The sequence below is a fragment of the Triticum urartu genome, chromosome 7 (genome assembly GCF_003073215.2).
Source record: "Triticum urartu cultivar G1812 chromosome 7, Tu2.1, whole genome shotgun sequence".
Taxonomy (NCBI): domain Eukaryota; kingdom Viridiplantae; phylum Streptophyta; class Magnoliopsida; order Poales; family Poaceae; genus Triticum; species Triticum urartu.
This window is the reverse complement of record NC_053028.1, coordinates 122248817-122271842: the sequence shown is the minus strand read 5'-3', so window position 1 is coordinate 122271842 and position 23026 is coordinate 122248817. Positions and strand designations below refer to the sequence as shown.

General features: G+C 37.9%; 1 protein-coding gene across 1 annotated transcript; it reads left to right on the top strand.

Annotated features, from left to right (window-relative positions):
• The first annotated feature begins 730 nt into the window (after positions 1 to 730).
• Positions 731 to 2429, top strand: LOC125518529 (probable cyclic nucleotide-gated ion channel 20, chloroplastic). The gene is made up of 5 exons (XM_048683346.1): positions 731 to 787; positions 874 to 1100; positions 1199 to 1372; positions 1489 to 1586; positions 2287 to 2429. Exons 1-5 carry the CDS (start codon positions 731 to 733, stop codon positions 2427 to 2429), a joined length of 699 nt encoding a protein of 232 aa, XP_048539303.1.
• The last annotated feature ends 20597 nt before the right edge of the window (positions 2430 to 23026 follow it).

The following is a 23026-nucleotide window of genomic DNA, read 5'->3' as shown; positions in this document are numbered from 1 at the left end:
GTGTAGATGTAGGCAGGAGTCGGTCTACTTGTCGCGGACGTGATGCCTATATATATGATCATACCTAGATATTCTCATAACTATGCTCAATTCTATCAATTGCTCGACAGTAATTTGTTCACCCACCGTAATACTTATGCTATCTTGAGAGAAGCCACTAGTGAAACCTATGGCCCCCGGGTCTATCTTCCATCATATTAATTTTCCGTCAACTAGCTATTTCTTGCACCGTTTATTTTACAATCTTTACTTTCAATCTATATCATAAAAATACCAAAAATGTTTATCTTATTATTATCTCTATCAGATCTCACTCTTGCAAGTGGCCGTGAAGGGATTGACAACCACTTTGCCGCGTTGGTTGCGAGGTTCTTATTTGTTTGTGTAGGTACGAGGTGACTCGCGTGTGGTCTCCTACTGGATTGATACCTTGGTTCTCAAAACTGAGGGAAATACTTACGCTGCTTTACTGCATCACCCTTTCCTCTTCAAGGGAAAAACAACACATGCTCAAGAGGTAGCACACATATACTTCAGCACATCACCCCTAAATATGTTTCTGAAATTAGTCATGAGATGCCTGAAACACTCACAGTGCGTGTGTGTCTGCCTGAGCCTGGTTCGTGTTGAGTTGTTTTTGCACAAGGGCAAAATCTGAAATTGGAAAATACTTAATCGATTAAAAAAAGTGCAGTAGCAACGAGAGTAATAGAAACAAACAGAATGGTAGATGGCTATAACGTTGCGATCTTTTGACGGTATATATCTAAAGATGAATCTTTCGATGGTATATATCTAATGTAGGTTCTTTTGATTGTACAAACCCAAATTTCCCTATATTAATCGTGAGAACCATGCTGTCTTTATTTGTAGATTCGATTATTCGCTTTGAAGGATTGTGGACTTTGCGACGCTGTCTGTGACAAGTTGAAGCATAAGTTATATGTTAGGGGAAGTGACATTCTTTCTCAGGATCATCTTGTTGAAAAAATCATCTTTGTAGTGCGGGGTAAACTAGAAAGCATCAGTGCAGATGGAAGCAAGTCTCCATTACATGAAGGAGCTGTGTGTGGGGAAGAGCTGCTTATGTGGTGGTTGGAGTAGCAAGTTGCAGGCTTGCAGATATTTACCTTAGCTTATTGCTTTGTATTTGTTTTTTAGTTCGACTGATCTTTTCTCATATTCTTCTCTATATTACATCGTCCAAATTTCTATCAGATGGGGAGAGGATGAAGCTGCACTGGAAGGCAATACGTACGATCAGATGCCTAACAAATGTTGAAGCTTTTGTGCTACAGTTCACCGATTTGGAAAGAATCACTCTGGAGTTTTCAACAGTATTGCAAAATCCACGTGTTATTGCGGCAATCAGGTATCATCATTAAGTTTCTGGTCGGCTGAAATATGTACACATTAAGTTTTCAGTTGATGAAGCTGATGCAGGCCCCATATTAGTTTGTTTACTGATGCTTGGATCATGTCGAACAGGTATGACTCACCGTCCTGGAGGACCGCTGCAGCAATCCATATCCATGTCGTGTGGAGGCACCGTCAGAGGCAACTGAAGGGAGCTGCACTGTTGCAAGGTTAGTGATACTAGATTTAGCATAATTGATGTCATTGGTGGCTGTGTGGATATGCTAGAGCTTGAGCTACAGGGAACCAAATAAACAATGTAATAGCACAAATCATAATTTTAACTAGTTTGTAGGGCACGGCCGTATGCTAATGGAGGTTAGATTCGAAAGGAGAACTGGCATGGTCATGCTACATTCACTTGTTCCTTATTGGTGGGGATCATGTAGCTTCAGAACCCAGAAGAGTGTTCTATGTTTTCTACTTAAGAGTGCATGTTGTAGAACATTGCAACTCCAATGGTAAATTGCTGATATCGTTTCTATTAGGCAGGCTGTTTGTCACAACTTTCCTCTTAGGTCTTTTGATATATGTCATTAAACAGTTGTACTTGATCCACAAAAAGTCTCCGTAACTTTACATGATGCTAAATAATTTTCAGGTGATCTGTAGCATGTCCATATGCAGTGTATTCGTTTACACGTATTTATATCCCATTGCTTTATCTCATATTTATTAACTTGCGCATATTTTATTTCGTTGGCCTCTCTTTGTAGGTTCCGCCGTGCTATCTGAGCTCTTAACTTGATTTTCTATTATTATTTTTGGTACAGGAATGTAACCTCAACTAATTGCTCCCTGACCACACCATCATTTGACATACCAGATGTTGAAGATCTTTTTGCTTCCCCATCTCTCCTTCTTACATAGGTTTTGCTGCTATGCTGGGAAGTTTCACAAGGAAAAGAGAATCAAATGTATATGCAATCGAAGATCCACATGTAAATTTCCAGAGGCCCTATCAGCACAATCTCGTGGTGCCAGGAATGCTGCTGCTTAATACAATGTCGTGACCTACAATCCTCGTTGAGCTGCTTTCGCTGAAAATACTTTTTTCAAAGAAGTGATGCGAGTGAACTAACATGAGTGTTTTGCCAACTGTGTTGAGAAAACTTCTTCCATGTTGTATATCAGCATTTGATGTCCCCGAATAGTGTTTGCCTTTTTGGCTTTGACAGGAGTAACGTTGTTAGATGTGTGCAAACTGTTGACAGATGATGTTGTTGGCTCTCGTGGACAAGGGTCGTCATAACTCTTTTGATATGGAATGCTCTCTTTTCTGACATTTGTTTGGTGCCTATTTCTTTGGTGTTCGCCTGCTTTTTGGTTGCGGCGGTGGTACATGCTCTGTTAACTCTATTGGGAGTTATAACCAGTAGATAACGTTCACTCTACAAAGAGAGCCTAAATATGTCCTTTGTCTTTTGGTTAATAGTGAATGGATGGATTATGGAGGGAGTGTGGCTTTCTTTTGAAAATTGCAGGTGTACGATTCATCTCGTGCTGAATGACCTTGTTATAACCAGGTGCAGTTCCAATATGTAAAGGAAACCACAAAGCCTTAAATCTTTCAAACACATTGCAAAGACACGTATGAATTTTAGAACATCCTAGCTAGATCTTGTAGAATATGTCTATGACTGCAGGGACAGAACAGTAGCCGGCAATTCTAGAGCAAGGATTGATGGCTTTCCTGGTGAAAACCACGATGCCGCTGAGCACCCTCTTGATCGTCAACTGTTGAAAATATGAAGAGTGAAGTGTGTTTTAAATCACTAAGGCCCTGCATGTCAGTGAGAGTGAGAGGAGGCAGGTAGGGGACCCGCATGTCAGAGAAGCTACGCCATGCCTCCGCGGTTTTGTTAATGCCAAGCCAATGTCCTGCTATAAAACAAGCCTAGCGCCACCATTGCCGCAAGCACGAAAAGCTTTCTCCTCTCGGGGTTGGTTGGTTGTAGTGTAGCCTTTGTCCTCTCTCCTTGCATAGTGCAGGTGTGCTCTCGCGCGAAATGCATCTGCATTCCCACGGGCAAACACGAGTGTTGCTCTCACTGACAGTGCAAGTGTGCTTTTCGTGATAGAGCACAAACCATAAAAGGGAAAACAAAGGAGGTGTCCTCCCACCCACAGCACAGTTGTGCTCCCACCGGCAGCATAGTTGTGCTCCATGCATGGTGGAGCACATCGACACAAGAAAGGAAAAATGAAAGATGTGCTTCCACGAGAAACACACCTATGCATACATGGGCAACATAGTTGTACTCCCAGCGGTGCAACACATTCAACCACAAAAGGAAAAAAAAACTTGCACGACAACCTCTCCTTCCACCACGTGTCGAACACAAAGCGCACACGAGGTCGACCTTGTCACGTGATGTCGTGCCACTTGTCACACGGATAAGTAGGTGCTGATATATATCGCCTACATCTCGGTCGCTAGCGTGTGGGGTGGGTTAGCCCATTGGCGCACACCTTGTACAAGTTGTGGTTTCTTTTTGCCTTTTATTTTTTCCCACTATGCACGGTTTAAAAATGTTCATGAATTTTAAAGAGTCTTCACCAATGAAAAATTTATTCATGAATTCAAAAAATAGTAAATCTTAAAAACTAGTCATAAAATGGGGGAAAAGTTTGAGAATTAAATAAATGTTCGTGAAATAGCGAAAATCCACAAAATTCAAAAAAGTTCACCTATTTTAAATATTTTCATAAATTCATAAAATATTCGTGTATATGAGAAAAAAATCATGAATTAAATTTTTTTTCATAAATTTAATAAATGTATGAATTTGAAAAAAATAAAAAAATGATAAAAAGAATAAACCAAAGAAAACCAGAACATAAAAATTAAAAATAAAATAAAACCAAACATAAGGTTCTGGAACCTTCAAAACCATGCTACTCCATACACTTCTGCTACCTCACTAATGGGTCGGCACTGAAGGGTACAAACTGGTCTTACACACTTCCATGCGGGTATTTCCCTTATTTTTCCCTTTTTCTTCATGGTTATCTTTGGTTTTTTCGTTTTCCCTTTTCCCCTTATCATTTAAAAAATGCATATCTACCTTTTCAATACATGTTGTATATTTGTGTATGCACGTGGAACATTTTTCTGATAAACGTTGAATATATTGTAAATACACGATGAAAATATTTCCAAATACATGTTTGAACAATTTTGTGAATACATGTTTAACATTATAAATGCATATTGAATATATTTTTTGAATGGCAGAAGCTTTTTTTAATTACACGCATTTTTATTGTATAAATATTTTTTAAATTGTCACTAAACATATTTTTTCAACCGTATGGCCATTTTATGAGACATTGTTAAAATTGTCTTAAAATTTTAAAACCGCATAAACAATGTTTTTTACAAATGAAAACATTTTTTTAACTAGTGAATGCTTATAGATGTCGTGAGATTTTTTTTTAAACATAGCGAGCAAAACCTTTACACTGTATTAAATTTTCCTAAATAGCAGGGAAAGTTTTTAAATGTATTATGTAATATAGGTTTTAAAAATATATATTACAATATTTAATTTTTTAATAAAAATAAAGGAAAGAAAGAACGAATGGAGCTACTGGATCGGCCAATAGCAACGACCCTAGGTGCCCCGTGCTAAACCGGCTAAATGCTATATGTCGCTTATACTGATCAAAGGAAGTCTCGCCTCTTAAGCTCGGGTAATGGCCCGGCGCGGTACTGTAGCTCGTTTGAGCTGGTTCGGCTTGTTTTTCTACTCATTTCGTGTTGTTTGTAACTGTTTTTGACAAGTTTTCTTCAGTTTTCTGTCTTTCTTCACCATTTTGTCTTCAGTTTGCTTTTTTTCTCCTTCATTTTCTTTGTTTTTTGTTTGTTGTTTCTTCACCACTTTTCCCTTTTAATTTTATTTTCCTTATGTTTATCTTTGTTTCTTCTTGTGTTATTCATGATTTTCTGTTTTCCTTTATCAGTTCATGGTGTTCTTTGTTTCAATAATTTTCTTTTGTTTATATTTTAGTTCTCACCTTTTTTTCCTTTTTCTTCAACACATGTCTAGCCTCTCCTGTTGGCATCGCTATAGGTAGTGTATAGCCGCGCCCGCTCAACAGGAGAGGCTGTGTTCCTCCCTCCACTGGACACAAGCACACGTGACCGCAAGAACGGCGTTACCTATACCCCTTGAAGGAAAACACACACCTCCCTTCCGCTCGCATACATGTTTTGGGCCGGCCCAATAGTGCAAATCACACTGTTTTTTTTTGCTTTCATTTTTTTCTTTTTCCTTTACTCCTTTTTTTCCTTTCTTTTTATCTTTTTTATTTCGGGAACATTCTTGGAAAAAAGCGAACAATTATTGTTCATCGAAATCAGAAAAAGTACATAAAATTAAAAAATGTTCATAAAATTCAAATTTTGTTCGTGCAATTCAACATTTAAAAGTGTGAACTTTTTGTACAAATTCGCTTAGATTTTTAGAAGCAGTCAATATTTTTCTTAAAATTGTGAACATTTTGAAATCATGAATATTTTCCAACTTCGCAAACATTTTTACAGGGCATAGACATTTTTAGAAATTGTGTTATTTAGAAATCAATAATATTTTTTCAATTCACAAACATTTTTCTGGAAACCATGAAGAATTTTTGAATTCGTAATTACTGTCTAATTCCTGAATATATTTTTTAAAATTCAGGAATATTATTTGAATTCTCGAACAATTATCAAAATCACAAACATTTTTATGAATTTGTGTATATCCTCTATAACACTAACCTCCCTAGTTTAAAAGAGCCCATATCCAGTTGAGGTCTCTATTCCTTTCAATTCTTTTAATTCAATATGTCTAATAATTTTGAAGCCCTTTCATTCGATTGAGGTATTCAATTTTGGATTATGTTTACAATTTTGGTTGGTCCCATAATTTTTCAAATCAATCAGCAGAAAGCGATCTATAAAAATATATTAATCCTTCACACCGTCTCACCGCCTAGGAAAAATAAGCCTCTATAACACTAAGCTCCCTAGTTTTAAAGAGCCCATATTAAAGGTCTCCAATTGGAATTGGATCACCCAATTTGACTGGGTCGAACAATTTCTCAAAGCTCTCTTATTTCATTCGTTTATACTATTTTTTAAGGCCTCGCGATCAATAGAAGTCTCCAGTTAGAATTGTGTCAACCGATTTTGACCAGGTTAACTATTTCTCAAAGCTCTCGTCTAATATTTTATACTATACACTATGCTTCCTAATTTTGATAGGCTCACAATTAACCGAGGTCTTCATATTAGGATTGGGTCATCCGACTTTGAATGGGTCAACAATTTTTCAAGGAGCTCTTCCATTCAATTCTTTTAATTCACTATGTCCAATAATTTTGAAGCCCTTTCATTTGATTGAGGTATTCAATTTTGGATTATGTTTACAATTTTGATCGGTCCCACAATTTTTCAAGTCAATCAGCAGCAAGCGATCTATAAAATTGTATTAATCCCTCACATTGTCTCATCACCTAGAAAAAGAAGCCTCTGTAACACTAAGCTCCCTAGTTTTAAAGAGCCCATATTAAATTGAGGTCTCAAATTGGAATTGGATCACCTGATTTTGACTGGGTCAACAATTTTTCAAAGCTCTCTTATTTCATTCGTTTATACTAGTTTTTAAGGCCTTACAATCAATAGAAGTCTCCAATTATAATTGGGTCACCCGATTTTGACCAGGTTAACTATTTCTCGAAGCTCTCATTTAATCTTTTATACTATAAACTATGCTTCCTAATTTTGATAGCCTCACAATTAACTAAGGTCTTCATATTAGAATTGGGTCACCCGATTTTGACCGGGTCAACAATTTCTCAAGGAGCTCTTTCATTCAATTCTTTTAATTCACTATGTCCAATAATTTTGAAGCCCTTTTCATTCGATTGAGGTATTCAATTTGGAATTATGTTTACAATTTTGATCGATCCCATAATTTTTCAAATCAATCAGCAAGCGATCTATAAAAATATATTAATCCCTCACATCGTCTCACCACCTAGAAAAAAGAAGCCTCTATAACACTAAGCTCCCTAGTTTTAAAGAGCCCATATTAAATTGAGGTCTCCAATTGGAATTGGATCACCCGATTTTGACTGAGTGAACAATTTCTCAAAGCTCTCCTACTTCATTCGTTTATACTAGCTTTTAAGGCCTCGCGATCAATAGAAGTCTCCAATTAGAATTGGGTCACCCGATTTTGACCAGGTTAACTATTTCTCAAAGCTCTTATTTAATCTTTTATACTATACACCATGCTTCCTAATTTTGATAGCCTCACAATTAATTGAGGTCTTCATATTAGAATGGTCACCCGATTTTGACCGCGTCAACAATTTCTCAAGGAGCTCTTCCATTCAATTCTTTTAATTCACTATGTCCAATAATTTTGATGCCCTTTCATTCGATTCAGGTATTCAATTTTGGATTATGTTTACAATTTTGATCGGTCCCGCAATTTTTCAAATCAGCAGGAAGCGATATATAAAAATATATTAATCCCTCACATCGTCTCATCACCTAGAAAAAGAAGCCTCTATAACACTAAGCTCCCTAGTTTTTGCCCATATTAAATTGAGGTCTCCAATTGGAATTGGATCACCCGATTTTACTATGTAAACAATTTCTCAAAGCTCTCTTATTTCATTCGTTTATACTAGTATTTCCAATTCACGAATAATTGTTCGAAATCACGAATATTTTCTGAATTTGAACATTTTCCAATTTGAGAACATATTTTTTTGAACTCATGGATAATGTTTTAATTCAACAAAATAATTTAAAATTGGGAATTATTTGATATACAACTTCATTTGAAATCCAGAATACTTTTAAAACGAAGAAAAATAAATAAATAAGTGAACGGAAAAAAACAAGGGTACCTTGCCCCCAATTTGACCGGCCAAAGTTTCGCCTGGCGGAGCGACTGGTGTGCGGTACATCGCGTGGGTTGGGCGCTCGGGCTACGTCTCCCCTTTCTAATAAGAATTGCCTACGGCGGGAATACTACGGTCCGCCCATTAGCTGGGTCGCTCGTTGCCTTTGCTCGCCCGCGTCTGGTCGCTCAGTTCGATCTATTTTGTTTTGCTTTTACGTTCTTCTGTTTTTATTTTTTTTCATTATATGCTTTCGGTTTTCTTTCTTTTTTCATTGGTTTCCTTTGGTATTTTATTCTTCTTTATACTTTATTTTTGTTTGTTTCCTTCTTGAGGTTTTTGAGTTCCGTTTAATTCTTCACTTTTCTTTTTGTTACTTTAATATATTTCTATTTTTTCATACACATTGTACATTTTTGTATACATGTAACTTTTTAATATTTTTTGAACATTTTGGAAATACACGGATAACATTATACAAAAATATTTTGAATACAATTATTAAACATGTTAAAACCTTTTCCAAATGATAATTTTTTTGAACTATGAGACATATTTGTACATTGTACAAACATTTTCTGAAACTTACATGAACACATTTTTGAAACATATGAATATTTTTTAAATGCGGCGCACATATTTTTAAACTGTGTGACATTTTTTTATTTGTCACAAACATTTTTCATAAACAAAGTTTACATTTTCTAATTTTTACATATACATTTATGTTTTTTATAGATCAGAAACATTTTCCTAAAGTTTAATAGTTATTAAATACATGATTAAAAAAATTCAAAATATGTTTAACATTTTTAAAAATGTGATATACATTTTAATTACATGAACATTTCTACAAACATTTTTTCAATGTCATGTACATTTTTAATGACAAGTGCGACATTTTTTGTTATTGTAATGTACATTTTTAATGACATGTGTGACATTTTCTAGTATGAAGTGATATGCTCTCTTAGCTCTTTTGGAGAATGTATAGATTTATCACCATCTTCCATGATAGAAATGCTATTCTTTCTTTTTCTTTGCTTTTTTCTGGAAATAAGCAATGTCCCTGTAGCAGCCACTCAATGTTCACCTCCTCTTTTGTACCAATATAACTCTTCCATCTCACAAATTTGGACCAATTGGGCTTTCAATTCATATCTTAGCCTCCATTCATTAGTTCCAGCTTTGCTATCAATGACAGACATATCTTATATTTACTAATTGGAAGCACCATACGAGGCTCCACGTTAATTCTTGTGCAAAAAAGGTTTGTGGTATATATTTTAATTCATTAGCTATAAACTAATAAATTCATGATTTAAGGCAGAAAACAATTCGTAGCTAGCAATGCAAAAATACGTAAAATAATTTTTTTTAAGTATGCAATTTGCAGACCAAACATTTCTAACTTTAATTATGACCTATATATATAATGCAAAAAATATTTGCTAGCTTTGATAATGGCCTATAGAAACCCTTTTGTATTGTTTTTTAAATAACATATATAAACGACATTGTATTCTTAAAACGTATTGGATTAGAATATTTTAGATTGTTATTTTTCAGGGGCTGAGCAAATGTTATTTCTAAGTCGACCAAGATGCAGCATAAAAAAGAGAGTAAATGATCTGTGACATCTATTTGCACATCTCAAAGACTAAAATCCACATAATTTTCAAGTTTTGTAACCATCTAATTCTTCATCAATAAAGAATCAACACTTCTCATCATTTACTAATGGATAAGAAATTTTTATTTACTAAAGAATGTACACTCACAACCATTTATTATACTTTATGCCCTACGAGAAGAGTAACGACTTAAACTATTCTGAAAGAGCATATTTTTTAATTACTGACAAATTGACAAAGGTAACTGAGACAAAATTTATAGTTGCAAAAAATGTGTTGTTTTACAAAAATATTAATCAATTTGTATCTTTCTATTTTTCAATCATAGTTTTTTTGAATTACTACCAAGAATTAGGCATTAACTTCCCATTTTGTACTAGACATACATCAATTTATGCTAGCCCGTGCAGCTGCACGGGTTGACGACTAGTAGTAGTAATTAGAATGGATTTACTTCTTTTATTGTCACTAGCATCTTTTCCCTTCCACCCTCTCTAGAACTTCTTGAAGCCCTAAGACAATTGTTGCCAACAGTCTGGAATGGAACATTTGCAATAGTTCATGTAGGCCATTTCTATAACAACATATCTCTAAACCCTTTCAGGGATGGTTCAAAGCAAAACTTAGTGGCAGTCCATATCTTCCCCAGAGTCTAGAAGTAAAGCACAATGATTTGAACCTCCTTGCAAGAGGAATAATAAAACTTTGGGAATAAATCCTCATAAGTTGAAGAAACCAGAACGCTATCCAAAATTGGGTCATGCTACTATTAGAATGGAAAAGGGATAAGTAAATAAACAAGAGAGGCTAGTGTTTATCCAAAGTAAAGAGCCAGGCCATCTTGTCAAGCAAAGGAAATGCTTTCCATACATGGCAGCGAAGAAGATAAGGGTAAGTGCGTCAAAGAAAGGTGTGTTGCATGGGATTCATTAACAAAGGGATAGGGATAAGGGGTCGCGCGTCCAAGACAACCTTTCATTTTGTTGCGCCATGGAATCCCCATCTTCCAATTCCTCTTATAGAGACCGTTGACTCACTTGCCTTATTTTTAGATTACTTCAAAGCCAAAAACAAGACAACGGGAAGTCACCAGATCTTTGCCAATGGCGACAATGGATGGCGTGGGCACATCTACAAACCGCAAAAAAAACCCACACAACCAGCTGGTATAGTTTCCAATATTGATATGTAGTAGTACTAGTAGAAGGTAGTTCACTTTAGAGTTCTAGCAATGTTGATGATAGCAACACAAAAAATAATCCCCATTTGAGTTGATTTTGTAGGACATTCTAGTATTTAATCTAGCCAATGTGGATCCTAATCCAGGTACAAGGAACCAAATTGATGAGTATGCAACCCCGGAAATACGAGGGATGTTGTAGGTGTGGTGAGGTTTCTCCTTTTGCAAGGTCTAGCTTTTCGTTGGCACTATGCGATTAGCACATCCAAGATCAGGGGCAATTTCCTTCAGATGTTGGATTGGTATGCGTCAAAATGCAAGGATGTTGCCGATGTGGTCAATGAAATGTTCCTGGCAATCATCCAATGACTTTTCATATGATCCAAAAAAATTGTGCAGAAATGTGCATAAGTGACTACAAAAGTGATTGTGAATGAGTTTGGCGATGGTAATTTCTCTCTGTGTGTGGACGAGTCTCGTGATGTATGGTTAGACATCAAATTATTGTAATTGTGAGGTTAGTTATTTGGATTTTACACTTCCATATTATTACCATCCCCTTGCACATCTATTCTAATTTATATGTTGTTGATTGTAGGCCCATGAACCAAAATGGGGAGTCTTTGAAAATGTTGCTTGGTGTTGAGCATGTTGTTAATACTACATCTGCTTCTTAGTAAAGATCATTGGATGAAATACTTACTAAACATAATTTATCCATGTCAATATTGAGAGGACAAGGATGTGATGGTAATATGCATGGAGAACTTAATGGTTTGAAGAATTTGATTCTAGATGCCAACCCTTATGCTTTTATGTGAATTTTTTGCCCACCAAGTTCAATTGGTGGTTCTTGGTGTTATTAAAGGAGTTCTAGCTGTTAGTGATTTCTTTGGTTATACAAACAAGATTTTCAACATGGTTAGTGCTTCTTATGAATGATTACAGTTTGCAAATCCAAATAGTTGAGTGCATTCAACCATTATACAATTCTAGTTGCACATACTCTCTTTTTAGGTAAGTGCCTCATATAGGTGGAAAGATGCATTGTCGAGGAATCATCATAACAACTTGGTTTCACAATTAGAGAGAGGGGAGATTATGCCAAGGAAAGGCCAAATATAAAGAGAAACCTGTTGATATACATTGGGGGTCACACCACAAAACTCTAATCCAGATCTTTCAAATGTGGAATTCTATAGTCGAAGTGATTCATGGTATCGCTATGATAGTGATTGAGGTTTGGCTTCATGCTATATAATAAACATGGAAACCTTTTAATTTGTTTTTATCTTGCATTTGATGCTTCTAGTGCTTGGTCTAACTAATGATCTGCAAGAAAAATATCATAATACAATTGGCGCTATAAGCATGATTGTCTCGGTGAAGAGTCTATTACAAAAGTTGAGAGATGATGGGTGTGGGAGCCTCTCTTGATGGCTACTACTAGCTTATGTGCTGCAGAAATTTTGTAGTGCCCAATATGGATGACAAGGTTTCAGCTAGAGGTTGCCCAAGAAGCTCAAGAAAAATAGTTACTTGCTTCCATCATTACAAGGTGACCATATTCAATGACGTGTTGGATAGAATCATAGTTGAGATGTATAATTGATTTAGTGAAACTTCCATGCGGTTGTTAAAGTGCATTGCCTTCCTTGATCCTAGAGACTCATTTAGCAAATTTGATCACTATAAGCTAGTTGAGCTTGCAAATATGTACTCTATTGATTTCTCTTCTCAGGAGTATTGTATATTAATTGATCAACTCAACATATAAATTGAGGTGGTGAAAAGAAGTCCTGAATTCTGGCTTGTGATAGTTTGAGTTTGCTTGCTCTAAAGTTGGTACAACCTAGACACCATTTGGTATTTCCATTGGTTTATCGCCTCATTACACTTGCATTGATATTACCGGCGGCAACAACATTAATTAAGAGTGTTTATTCATCCATGAATATTATTGAAACCAATCTTTGAAATAAGATGGGTGATGAATGGCTCAATGATCTTATGGTTTGCTTTGTTGAGCGCGAGATATTTGCCAAAATCAATGACGAGCAGACTACGACACATTTTCATGCTTTGAAGCAACGTCGAGGCTAGCTATCTCGACCACCTTGTGTGATTTCTACAACTACATCTTAGATATATTAGTCCAATCTTATCAAAATCTACAACTCGCTTATCACACTCGTGCAAATATTTAGATTCTATTTTTTGCTTCACATGTTGTAGGTGTCACTTGGCATCGTGTTAGTAGTTTCATAGATATTTTTTAAGCTTTTCCATATATTTTTTATGTTTTATCCTCCGTATGTAATTGAATTCCATGAGTTATTTTTACGGTAAACTCCACGAGTTTTAGTTCAATAGACTTATGATATGTCTCCAATGTATCTATAATTTTTTATCGTTCCATGCTATTAGTATCAATTTTGTATGCTTTATATGCCATTTTATATTATTTTTATGGACTAACCTATTAACTTAGTGCCCAATACCAGTTCCTGTTTTTTTTTGCCTATTTCTTTATTTCGCAGAAAAACCATACCAAACAAAGTCCAATCACGATGAAACTTTACATGATTTTCTAGACTAGAAGATACCCTAGAAGCTTTGGGGAGAGACCAGAGGACTCCCAAGGGAGTCAAAAGCTCAAGGAGAGCGCCCCTAGGGGGAGGGCCGCCATCAGCACTTGTGGCGCCCATGTGGCTCTGATTGATCTAATTCCTGGTCTATAAATTCCTTAAATGCAGAAACCCCCAAAGTGAGACCCGAAACAAATTTAACGCCGCCGCAAGCCTCTGTTGTTCCGTGATCCCATGTGGAGGACTTTTTTGGTACTTTGCCGGAGGGGAAAACCATTGGGGAGGCAATCTTCATCAACATTGCTGCCTCCATGATGACGTGTGAGTAGTTCCCATAGGACCTATGGGTCCACTCCATAGTAGTAGCTAGATGGCTTTCTCACGCTCTCTTTGATCTTCAATATAATGATCCGTTCCGAGATCTATTCGATGTAACTTTTGCGGTGTGTTTGTTGGGATACGATGAATTGTGGGTTTATGATAAGATTATTCATTGAAAATATTTGAGTCTCTTGTGATATTTATATATGTGTGATTTTATAGCCTTGTATTCCTCTCCGATATATCTATCTCTTTTGGACAATTAAATCGATTTATCTTCAGTGGAGAGGTGCTTGGTAGTAGGTTAAATTTTGCGGTGTCCTTACTTTGTGACAGGAGGAGTTGCAAGGTAGTGTTGCTACTAAGGGTAAAATGATCGGGCTAGAACATATTAATTGATCTTGCTTTGTCTACATTATGTCATCATGCTTCAAGCATTACTCTGTTTATTATAAACTTAATACCTTGCGTTGCATACTAGATAGCGGTCAAGGGGTGGAGTAATAGTAGTAGGTGTCAGTAAGATTAAGGGTCTACTTATCACAGACGTATTGCCTATATATTGATCATGCCATGAAGAATCATAATAACTACGAGCTTTTCTATCAATTGCCCAATAGTAATCTGTCTACCCATCCTTGATACACTACTGCAGGATGCTGCTAACGCGACACTACATTTAGAGACCCTTCGACAAAACTGTGTGCGATGCATTAATCACGAACGGTGATGTAAAAAACCATAAAAAAAGATGCAAAACGTTTGCGATGTCGGATACATCAAACATGGTTCATATTTTAGTTGCTTGTGCGATGCAGGGCATACGATTCAGTTCAATGAACTGTTTGTGATGAGGCAAAAGAACAGAAACGGGCAGCTAGATGAAGGTGTGTGCTATACACGACATGCTGTTCACTCGGATTAACTGTTTGTGATCAGGCAACACAACAGAAACGGTCATCCAGATCAAGGTGTTTGCGATTGAGGGCATACACATAATACAGATGAACTGTTTGCGATTAGGGAACACAACAAAAACGGTCAGCCAGATCAAGGTGTCTGCGATTGACGGCATACAATTCACACGGATGAACTGATTGCGACTAGCCACAACAAATAAAAACAGTTAGATAGATCAATGTGTGTGCGCTAGACGAACATATTCTAATTAAAAGATGCGTGCGCGATGGTAAAAACGGGCGCGCACAGTTGATGGAACAAGATGTGTGCTGACGTCGCCTATTGCGGTGCACCCTATGGTGTAAACGCCACGTACGCAGCCGAGAACATGTGCCCACATTATGCCGTCCGGGAATAGTGCTGCACTTAGAATTTATAGAACTGTCAATAAATTTTGAGTCTGCGTCTCGTCACATTCCAAATTACTACCACGCTATATTTAATTACAAACCTGTTCACATCGATCAAAACCTAAACGGCTTCCCACTTAGGAGCGTATTAGTACTCGGTTATCAATACTACCTACTCCAAGATGACTGCACATTCCTCATCAACTCCTCATTCACAAAAACAAACAAGTCATTCATCGTCGTTCCCTTGCGTTTGCCATGGCCCGCATGAGTTCTAGGTCGAGAGATTACTACGAGGAAGAGGCAAGCATGGAAGCGGAATCACGAGAGATGTCCCGCCTTGCTGCGATAGCAGCCGACATGTCTCGCCGTATGGCCGTAGCAGCATAGAGGTCCCGCCGCGCCGCCGAAGCAGCACAGAGGTCCCGCCGCGCCATCGATGCCGCGGACTAGTCCGGCCGCACCGCGGAAGCAGCAGAGATGTCTTGCTGCACCATGAATGTAGCAGAGATGTCCTCCCACGCCACGGCCGCCTGAGAAAATGTCTTGCGGGCATGCGAGGACTCTCATAGGCGCATGTGCGCTATGCTCGATGACCTGATGGGTCGGATCTCTGATTGGATGAAGCTGCAGGACGAGATGAATGCCTCGTTTGAAAATGCTACTAGCGTAATCCGGGGACTAGGGGAGGACAGGGCGAAGCTCCGCACCGAGCGTGCCCAGCTGAGGGTGAATATTGCCAGAATGACAAAGCAGCACGAGGAGACCACTGCCTTGTTGAAGAGGACCGACATCATCATCAAGAAACTAATGGACGAGAATGCCATGCTCCACATCAAGCGCCAAAGGCTGGTGGAGGAATCCGTGGATGCTCTCAAGCAACATCTTGAGGACATGAAAGAGCTCATTACCACTCGCCGCGAGCACTAGTCTCCACGGTCTGCAGCAACGCATCAAGAAAGTAGAGATCAGCGAGCCAGATCGTTGTCTGTGTCTTCCTTCTTCTTTTGCCCTTGTGTATTTCGGGCGTTGCCGCATGTTGCTTTTTAAATTATATTCCTAAATATGTAAGACAATTATTATCCAATGTCATCGTCCTTATATTCATCAGTCTTGCTATAAGTCCCAGTCGATGCTATATAGGTCCGTCGGATCTTACATCAAGATCCGTGCAAAACTTTCTTTTCAGATTTCCTTTTTTCTCTCTTAAATCTCAGTCGACTGAGACATAGCAACGCCATTAAATAGGGGCTCGGGCCCCATTAATGGAGACGTTGGGAGAGAGGTGGGCCGTGGGCGGCGGGTAGAGGTCAAAGGGCTCTCCTCCCGATGAGCATGCGCAGGGGTCTGATCGCACGCCTCCCGTACTCAAATAACTACCTCACACGAAACCTCCTAGCCAGTAAAGAAGGGGACGCGTGGCGGCACGTAAATGGTAAGTAGAATGCCCACAATTTCAACAATACTTGTGCTTCCGATTGTAATGTGATAGCACTTGTTCCAAAATGACTTTGTTGATTATTAATGTGTGCGCCTTTGCAAATCGGACACAAAATGTACCACAACATGTCGGTGCCATGTCATGACACCATGCTAAGTTTCATGATTTTCAGGCGAGTTTTGGATTTACGGGAATTTTAATACAAAGTTTCTCAATGTTTCCGGCCAAGCCAAGACGCCCATGTGTTTGAATTCCATTCCCATTTCTTGCATGTGACCTAGAAATTCTCCCAAGTACACATAAATGATTTTCAATTAACTTTGGCGCATTGAAGCATGTGCTTGTAATTCAAATTTGAATTATGTGCATTAAATGCCTGGAAATTCGATTATTTTATAAAAAAGGCCAAATGAACCCGGAATAATTCCAAAATTTAGCACAAAACTCCTATTGGTCTAAGCTGCCTGTGTAAAAAAACAAGGTGGGAGAAGGCAGTGTATGTCATTTCGCACACGGAGGTGACACGTTCTCTCTCGGAACCACGAGCCTTCTTGAGAGAAGGTCCGGTTTGCAAGAAGCTTATACTAAAGCTTGTCCCAATTCGGCCAAAAAATTTACCACAACATGTTGGTGCCATGTCATGATAGCATGCCAAGTTTCATGATTTTCATGCGTGTTTTGGATTTACAGGAATTAAAAAACCAAGTTTCTCAATATTTCCGGCTGAGCCACAATGCCCAGATGTTTGAATTTCATTCTCATTTCTTGCATGGGACCTAGAAATTCACCCAAGGAAACACATGTGAGTTTTCAACCAACCTTGGTCCACTGGAGCATGTGCTTGTAGTTCAAATTTGAATTATTCACACTAAATGCCCAGAAACTCAATTAATGCATAAAAGGGGCCAAACAAACCCGGAATAATTCCAAATTTTAACACGACACTCATATAGTTCTATGTTTCCTCTATAAAAAATCAAGGGGGGGTTGGGCAGCGTATGTCATTTTGCACACAAAGGTGACACGTTCCCTCTCGAAACCATATGCCTTCTTGAGAGAAGCTCCAATTTGCAAGAAGATTATACCAAAACTTGTCCCAATTTGGCAATTTTTTACCACAACATGTTGGTGCCATGAAATGACACCATGCTAAGTTTCATGACTTTCAGGCGAGTTTGGGATTTACAGGAAAACCAAGTTTCTCAATGTTTCCGACCGAGCCACGATGCCCAAATGTATGAATTTCATTCAAATTCACCCAAAGACACACATGTGATTTTTCAACAAACTTTGGTGCACTGGAGCATGTGCTTGTAGTTCAAATTTGAATTATGCACATTAAATGCCTAGAATCTCAATTAATGCATAAAAATGCAAAACGAACCTGGAATAATTCCAAATTTTAACACGACACTCATATAGTTGCATGTTCACTGTAGATAAATGTTCTAGCAATTCAAACACCATCCTTTCCCTCAGTAACACCATTTTGTCTTTCAAAATAGTATGAAAAAATCAGGTATACCACAAACAGTTTACTAGCAAGAATCGTGTGGGATGCGATATAAAATATCTTGGCGCACCGTCTTGTCTGGCTTACGCAGGAAACTTCGTCGTCTACAGTCCACCGCCCGCGCTTGAACCACACTTGCGTGCCAGTTTCTCGCGGCACCGAGCAAAATTTTTCTGCCACCGTGGAAATATCTATCTCCCTGTCCCCCCACCAAAAGCCACATTTCCACTGTTCCTCCTCGCTTTCCATGTTCAAACCTTCACTGCTACTTCCTGGCAGCACTGCCTCCTCGCTGGTGACCCTTCTTCTTGCTGCGTGGCCTCGTCGATATGGTCAGGTAATCCACATCCCACCCACACCATCCTCCTCCTTCCCCGTCCCACATGCCCCGACGGACGGTGCAACACCTTCCACCAAAAACACTGGCCCCGTCCTCCAATTAAGCGCCGCCCATAGCCATTTTGCACGCAGTATAACATGGAGCTCAGTAGCATCTGGCAGTGGAGAAGCAAATAGTGGCCGAACGCGTGTACGAGGTCGCTATGGCTGCCATGCGTGCCAACCGCCAGATCTTGGAGGAGCACCTCGTAGTCGAGACCACCGTCGACACCGCCACACGGTTGTCTACATTAAAATAATGTTCGTTCTGTTTTCTCGAGGCCACCACCAGTGCCTTCTAGTGATTTGTCCTCCGTAATGTTAATATGCAATCTGATATTCTGAAATGTAATGTTCAGTTAACAATTTGGTCCAACAATTGCTACATTTCGTAGTACTATTCTCAAGCATTCTTGGTTTTGTTAAGTATCTTATCTTCTAGTATATGTTATATTGTGCAATGTCGTGCTCAGTTAACTGTTTTGGTTCATTTGGCCTGCTGTCTAGTTAACTGTTTGGTTCAATTGCGCTGTTTGGTTCAATTCTGCAATTTGATTTTCATTTGTTGTTGGTGCAATTCTGTATTGTTATGCATGTGAGAAATAAATCGAATTTGGTTGTACTCAATACATATTCTACTGATAGTATGGCAACTCTCAGTTAACCTGATCAAGATCTTCCTTATATTTGTTGCAGGGAAACAATGGGAGACATTGCGGTTTACCATCGAGGTTTGCTCATGCATGGTCCTTTCGCTAATAACACATTATTGTGCATTTGCAAGAATCATTCTAATATTTAGGCTTCTTACAATTTGGTCTTGCACATGTAGGTCCTGCTATCAGAGGCTTAGACCCACTATTCGACCCATTTTGCATATGGGGAAATGAGATGTCCATGGATATCAGTCAAGTCAAGAAACTCAGAAAGATTGTCAGGATAAAGAAACTTGGGACGAATAACAGCAAGATCTTTGTTTGCACAATCAAGAAGACATCAGTTAACTATAGGATGGTACTGACTCTTTTACCTTCTTTTTGCCCCTTGCGCCATTTCAAAATTTATAACAACAATTTATGCATATCTTTGTTTTGAGTAATTTTTAAAGTACTTCACCGATTATTACCTCTCAAACCACCTTGATGGTCAAGAGGTGAGGAAGGTATTCATTCAACACCCATGGTACAATATTGAAGTCTTTCTGAAGAGGACGAAGGTTGGGCAGGCAATTATCCATAGCCACTGGCCTAAAGTTCCAAGGACATTCAACACCACTGAAGGCTCAATATCCGCCTCCCTCTTCTGTAGTTTCCCAGATGAGATTCATCTATCTATTTACCGTGTATGATGCTAATTTTCTAAAGGTTTTCGATGTTGCATGTGAAACTTGGTGCTGTTGTGTAATGGCATAGCTAGCTATATCCCTCCTTGGTGTAATTGAGTGCTGAAGCTATCTAATGTAATTCGACTATGAAATCCTGGTTGCCATTATACGAATATAAAATATATGGTGTGTTTTATAAGAAATGTCAATATGATTACTACATGGATTATCAATAATAGGCTAACTACCCTGCTTATTGGGGGTTTCTATTGCAGACGGTTACCTAGACAACACCATGGGTGATGGACTCAAACAATGCACAAGGTTTCTAGAAAGTAGGCGTGTTGGATAAACTAACAATCACACATGACTTCCGGCAGAGAACTGTTTGCGTTAGGCCACCTTGCACAAACATTTCCACACAAAAAACTGTGTGTGATATACATATGAACGAAAATATTTTTCTGGGATTCACTGTGTGGGATGTATATAGGAACGGAAACGATTGGGCTTCAATGCCTTGCCCGACCCCACACGACCTCATTTTGCCCTCGACGGTTTTTGGGTCATGTGGGAAGGACCCCCCTATCGCACACACTCACTAGGCGACGGTTTAAAACTCCATCATGGAAAGGGGTAAAACCCGTTTGTATAGCATGTCTCTGTACCAGTGATATGCTCATGAGAGAGATGCCTCTAGTGAATCTATGGCCCGTGGGTCCATATTCCATATTTACTAAAACCCTAAAAGTACATGCTGCAATTTATTTCCTTCTTATTTTTCTTTTGTTTTATTTTATCTATCTACCACTATCAGATTTAATCCTTACAATTGGCGAGAACAAGGGGAATGACAACCCTCTTACATTTGTTGGGTGCAAGCATTTCCTTTATGTGTGTAGGTACTGTTTACCATGTTTGTGTGGTGTCTCCTACTGGTTCGATAAACCTTGGTTCTTGGCCAAGGGAAATACTATCTACTACTATACTACACCACCCTTCCTCTTCGGGGAAATCCCAACACTATCACAAGTAGCAGAAGAATTTCTGGCACCATTGCCGCCAATACTTCACCAAACAAATACAGGTTCCTTCGCTCACATTTATCATTTGCTTTTTTTTCCTTTCTTTGCCACTTGCCTTTTTATTTGCCTTCTCTTTTGCATCTCTCCGAACATATCTAAAAGAACTAAAATAACAAAAATATTTAGGCTGCTATCGTTGCTTGAGTCACCACCATGTCTACTAAAAAAATACTAAGTTGTGAAATTTCTCAAATACTAATAATAATGATTTTATTAGTAAACCAATTGCTCCTCCCGCCACTAGTGCAGAGTCATATGATATAAAAGCTCCTCTGTTAAATCTTGTTATGAAAGAACAATTGCTGGAAATCCTATTGAAGTTGCTGCATCCCATCTTAATACTTTTGTTGTATTATATGATATGGAAAAAATGAAATATTTGGATAATGATATTATGAAATTTAAATTATTTCCTTTCTCACTTAGAGGTCAAGCTAAAGCGTGGTTTTCATCTTTACATAAAAATAGTATTCATTCATGGAACAAGTGTAAAGATGCCTTTATTGCTAAATATTTTCCTCTCTCTTAGATAATATCTCTTAGAAATCAAATTATGAATTTTAAGCAACATGAGCAAGAACATGTTGCATAATCATGGGAAAGAATGAAATTAATGATTAAAGATTGTCCCACGCATGGATTATGTTTATGGATGATAGTACAAAGTTTTTATGTGGGACTCAACTTTGTTTCAAGAAACCTTCTAGACTCAATTGCAGGTGGAACATTTATGAGAATAACACTTGGAGAGGCCAGCTTCTTGACAACATGATGGAAAATTACTCCCAATGGCACACTGAATGCGCTCCAACTAGTAAGAAGGTAAATTTTGTTGAGGAAGTATCCTCTTTGAGTGAGAAAATTGATGCTATCATGACTATGCTTGCTACTAAAAAAATGCTCTAATTGATCCCAATGATGCTCCATTGTGTACTTTGATTGAGAAAAATAATAATGCTATTGATGTGAATTTTAGCCCAATGAATATTTTCAATAATAAAGCTTATAGAGAGAACTTCAATAATCCTAGATCGCACCCCGGTAATACCTCTAATAATTATGGTAATTCCTACGGTTATTCATATAATAATTATAGGATACCTTCTGAACTAGAGAACAATACTAAAGAATTTATTGGTTCTCAAAAGACTTTCAATACTATGATTGAAGAACAATTGACTAAAGTTGACGATATGTCTAGAAACACGGATAGACTTGTGCATGATGTGGATATTCTTATAATAAAAAAATTCCACCTAATAAGGATAAAATATCTGAATCTTTAAAAGCTATCCGAGTCTCCATTGATGAAAGTAGAAAAAGAACTGAAAGGCTAAGAGCTAGACGTGAATTTCTAGAAAGAAGTTTGCATATGTTTTCCATGATAACAATAATGAAGAAGTTAAAATGATTGGTGTGTCATCTATTGAGTCTCTATTTACTAATATCAAACTTGATGAAGGGATTGGAGATGAGTCAACTTTAATTAAGAGGTGTCCCGATAATTCGGAGGGTGATGATCATAATGCTAAAAATAATAAAAGTGGGTTTGAAGAGGTTAAAACTTTAGATAGTGATGTGCCCACTACTTTGTATTACAAGGACTTCCATTTTGATAGCTGATCTTTAATTGAATATATTTCCTTCTTGCAATCCATGATCAATTCACCTAATGCCTATGAACAAAGCAAAGTTTTTACTGAACATATCGTAGAAGCTCTTATTAAATCTCATGAAGAGAAACTTGGAATAGAATTAGCTATATACGAAGAAAGTTGCATGATGAATGGGAACCAACAATTAAAACTAAAATTAAATATTATGAGTGCAATGCTTTGTGTGATCTAGGATCTAGTGTTTCTACTATGCCAAAAGCTTTATACGATGTCCTAGGTTTCACTAATATGGATGAATGGTCTTTAAATTTGCA

What these genes read in the sequence shown, in the direction of transcription:
- LOC125518529 (XM_048683346.1), top strand. Translation starts at nt 731, where the DNA reads ATGGCTATAACGTTGCGATCTTTTGACGGTATATATCTAAAGATGAAT. An exon ending in TAAAGATGAATCTTTCGATG is followed by an intron (nt 788 to 873) that starts GTATATATCTAA and finishes CTTTATTTGTAG; the next exon opens with ATTCGATTATTCGCTTTGAA. An exon ending in CTGCTTATGTGGTGGTTGGA is followed by an intron (nt 1,101 to 1,198) that starts GTAGCAAGTTGC and finishes TCTCTATATTAC; the next exon opens with ATCGTCCAAATTTCTATCAG.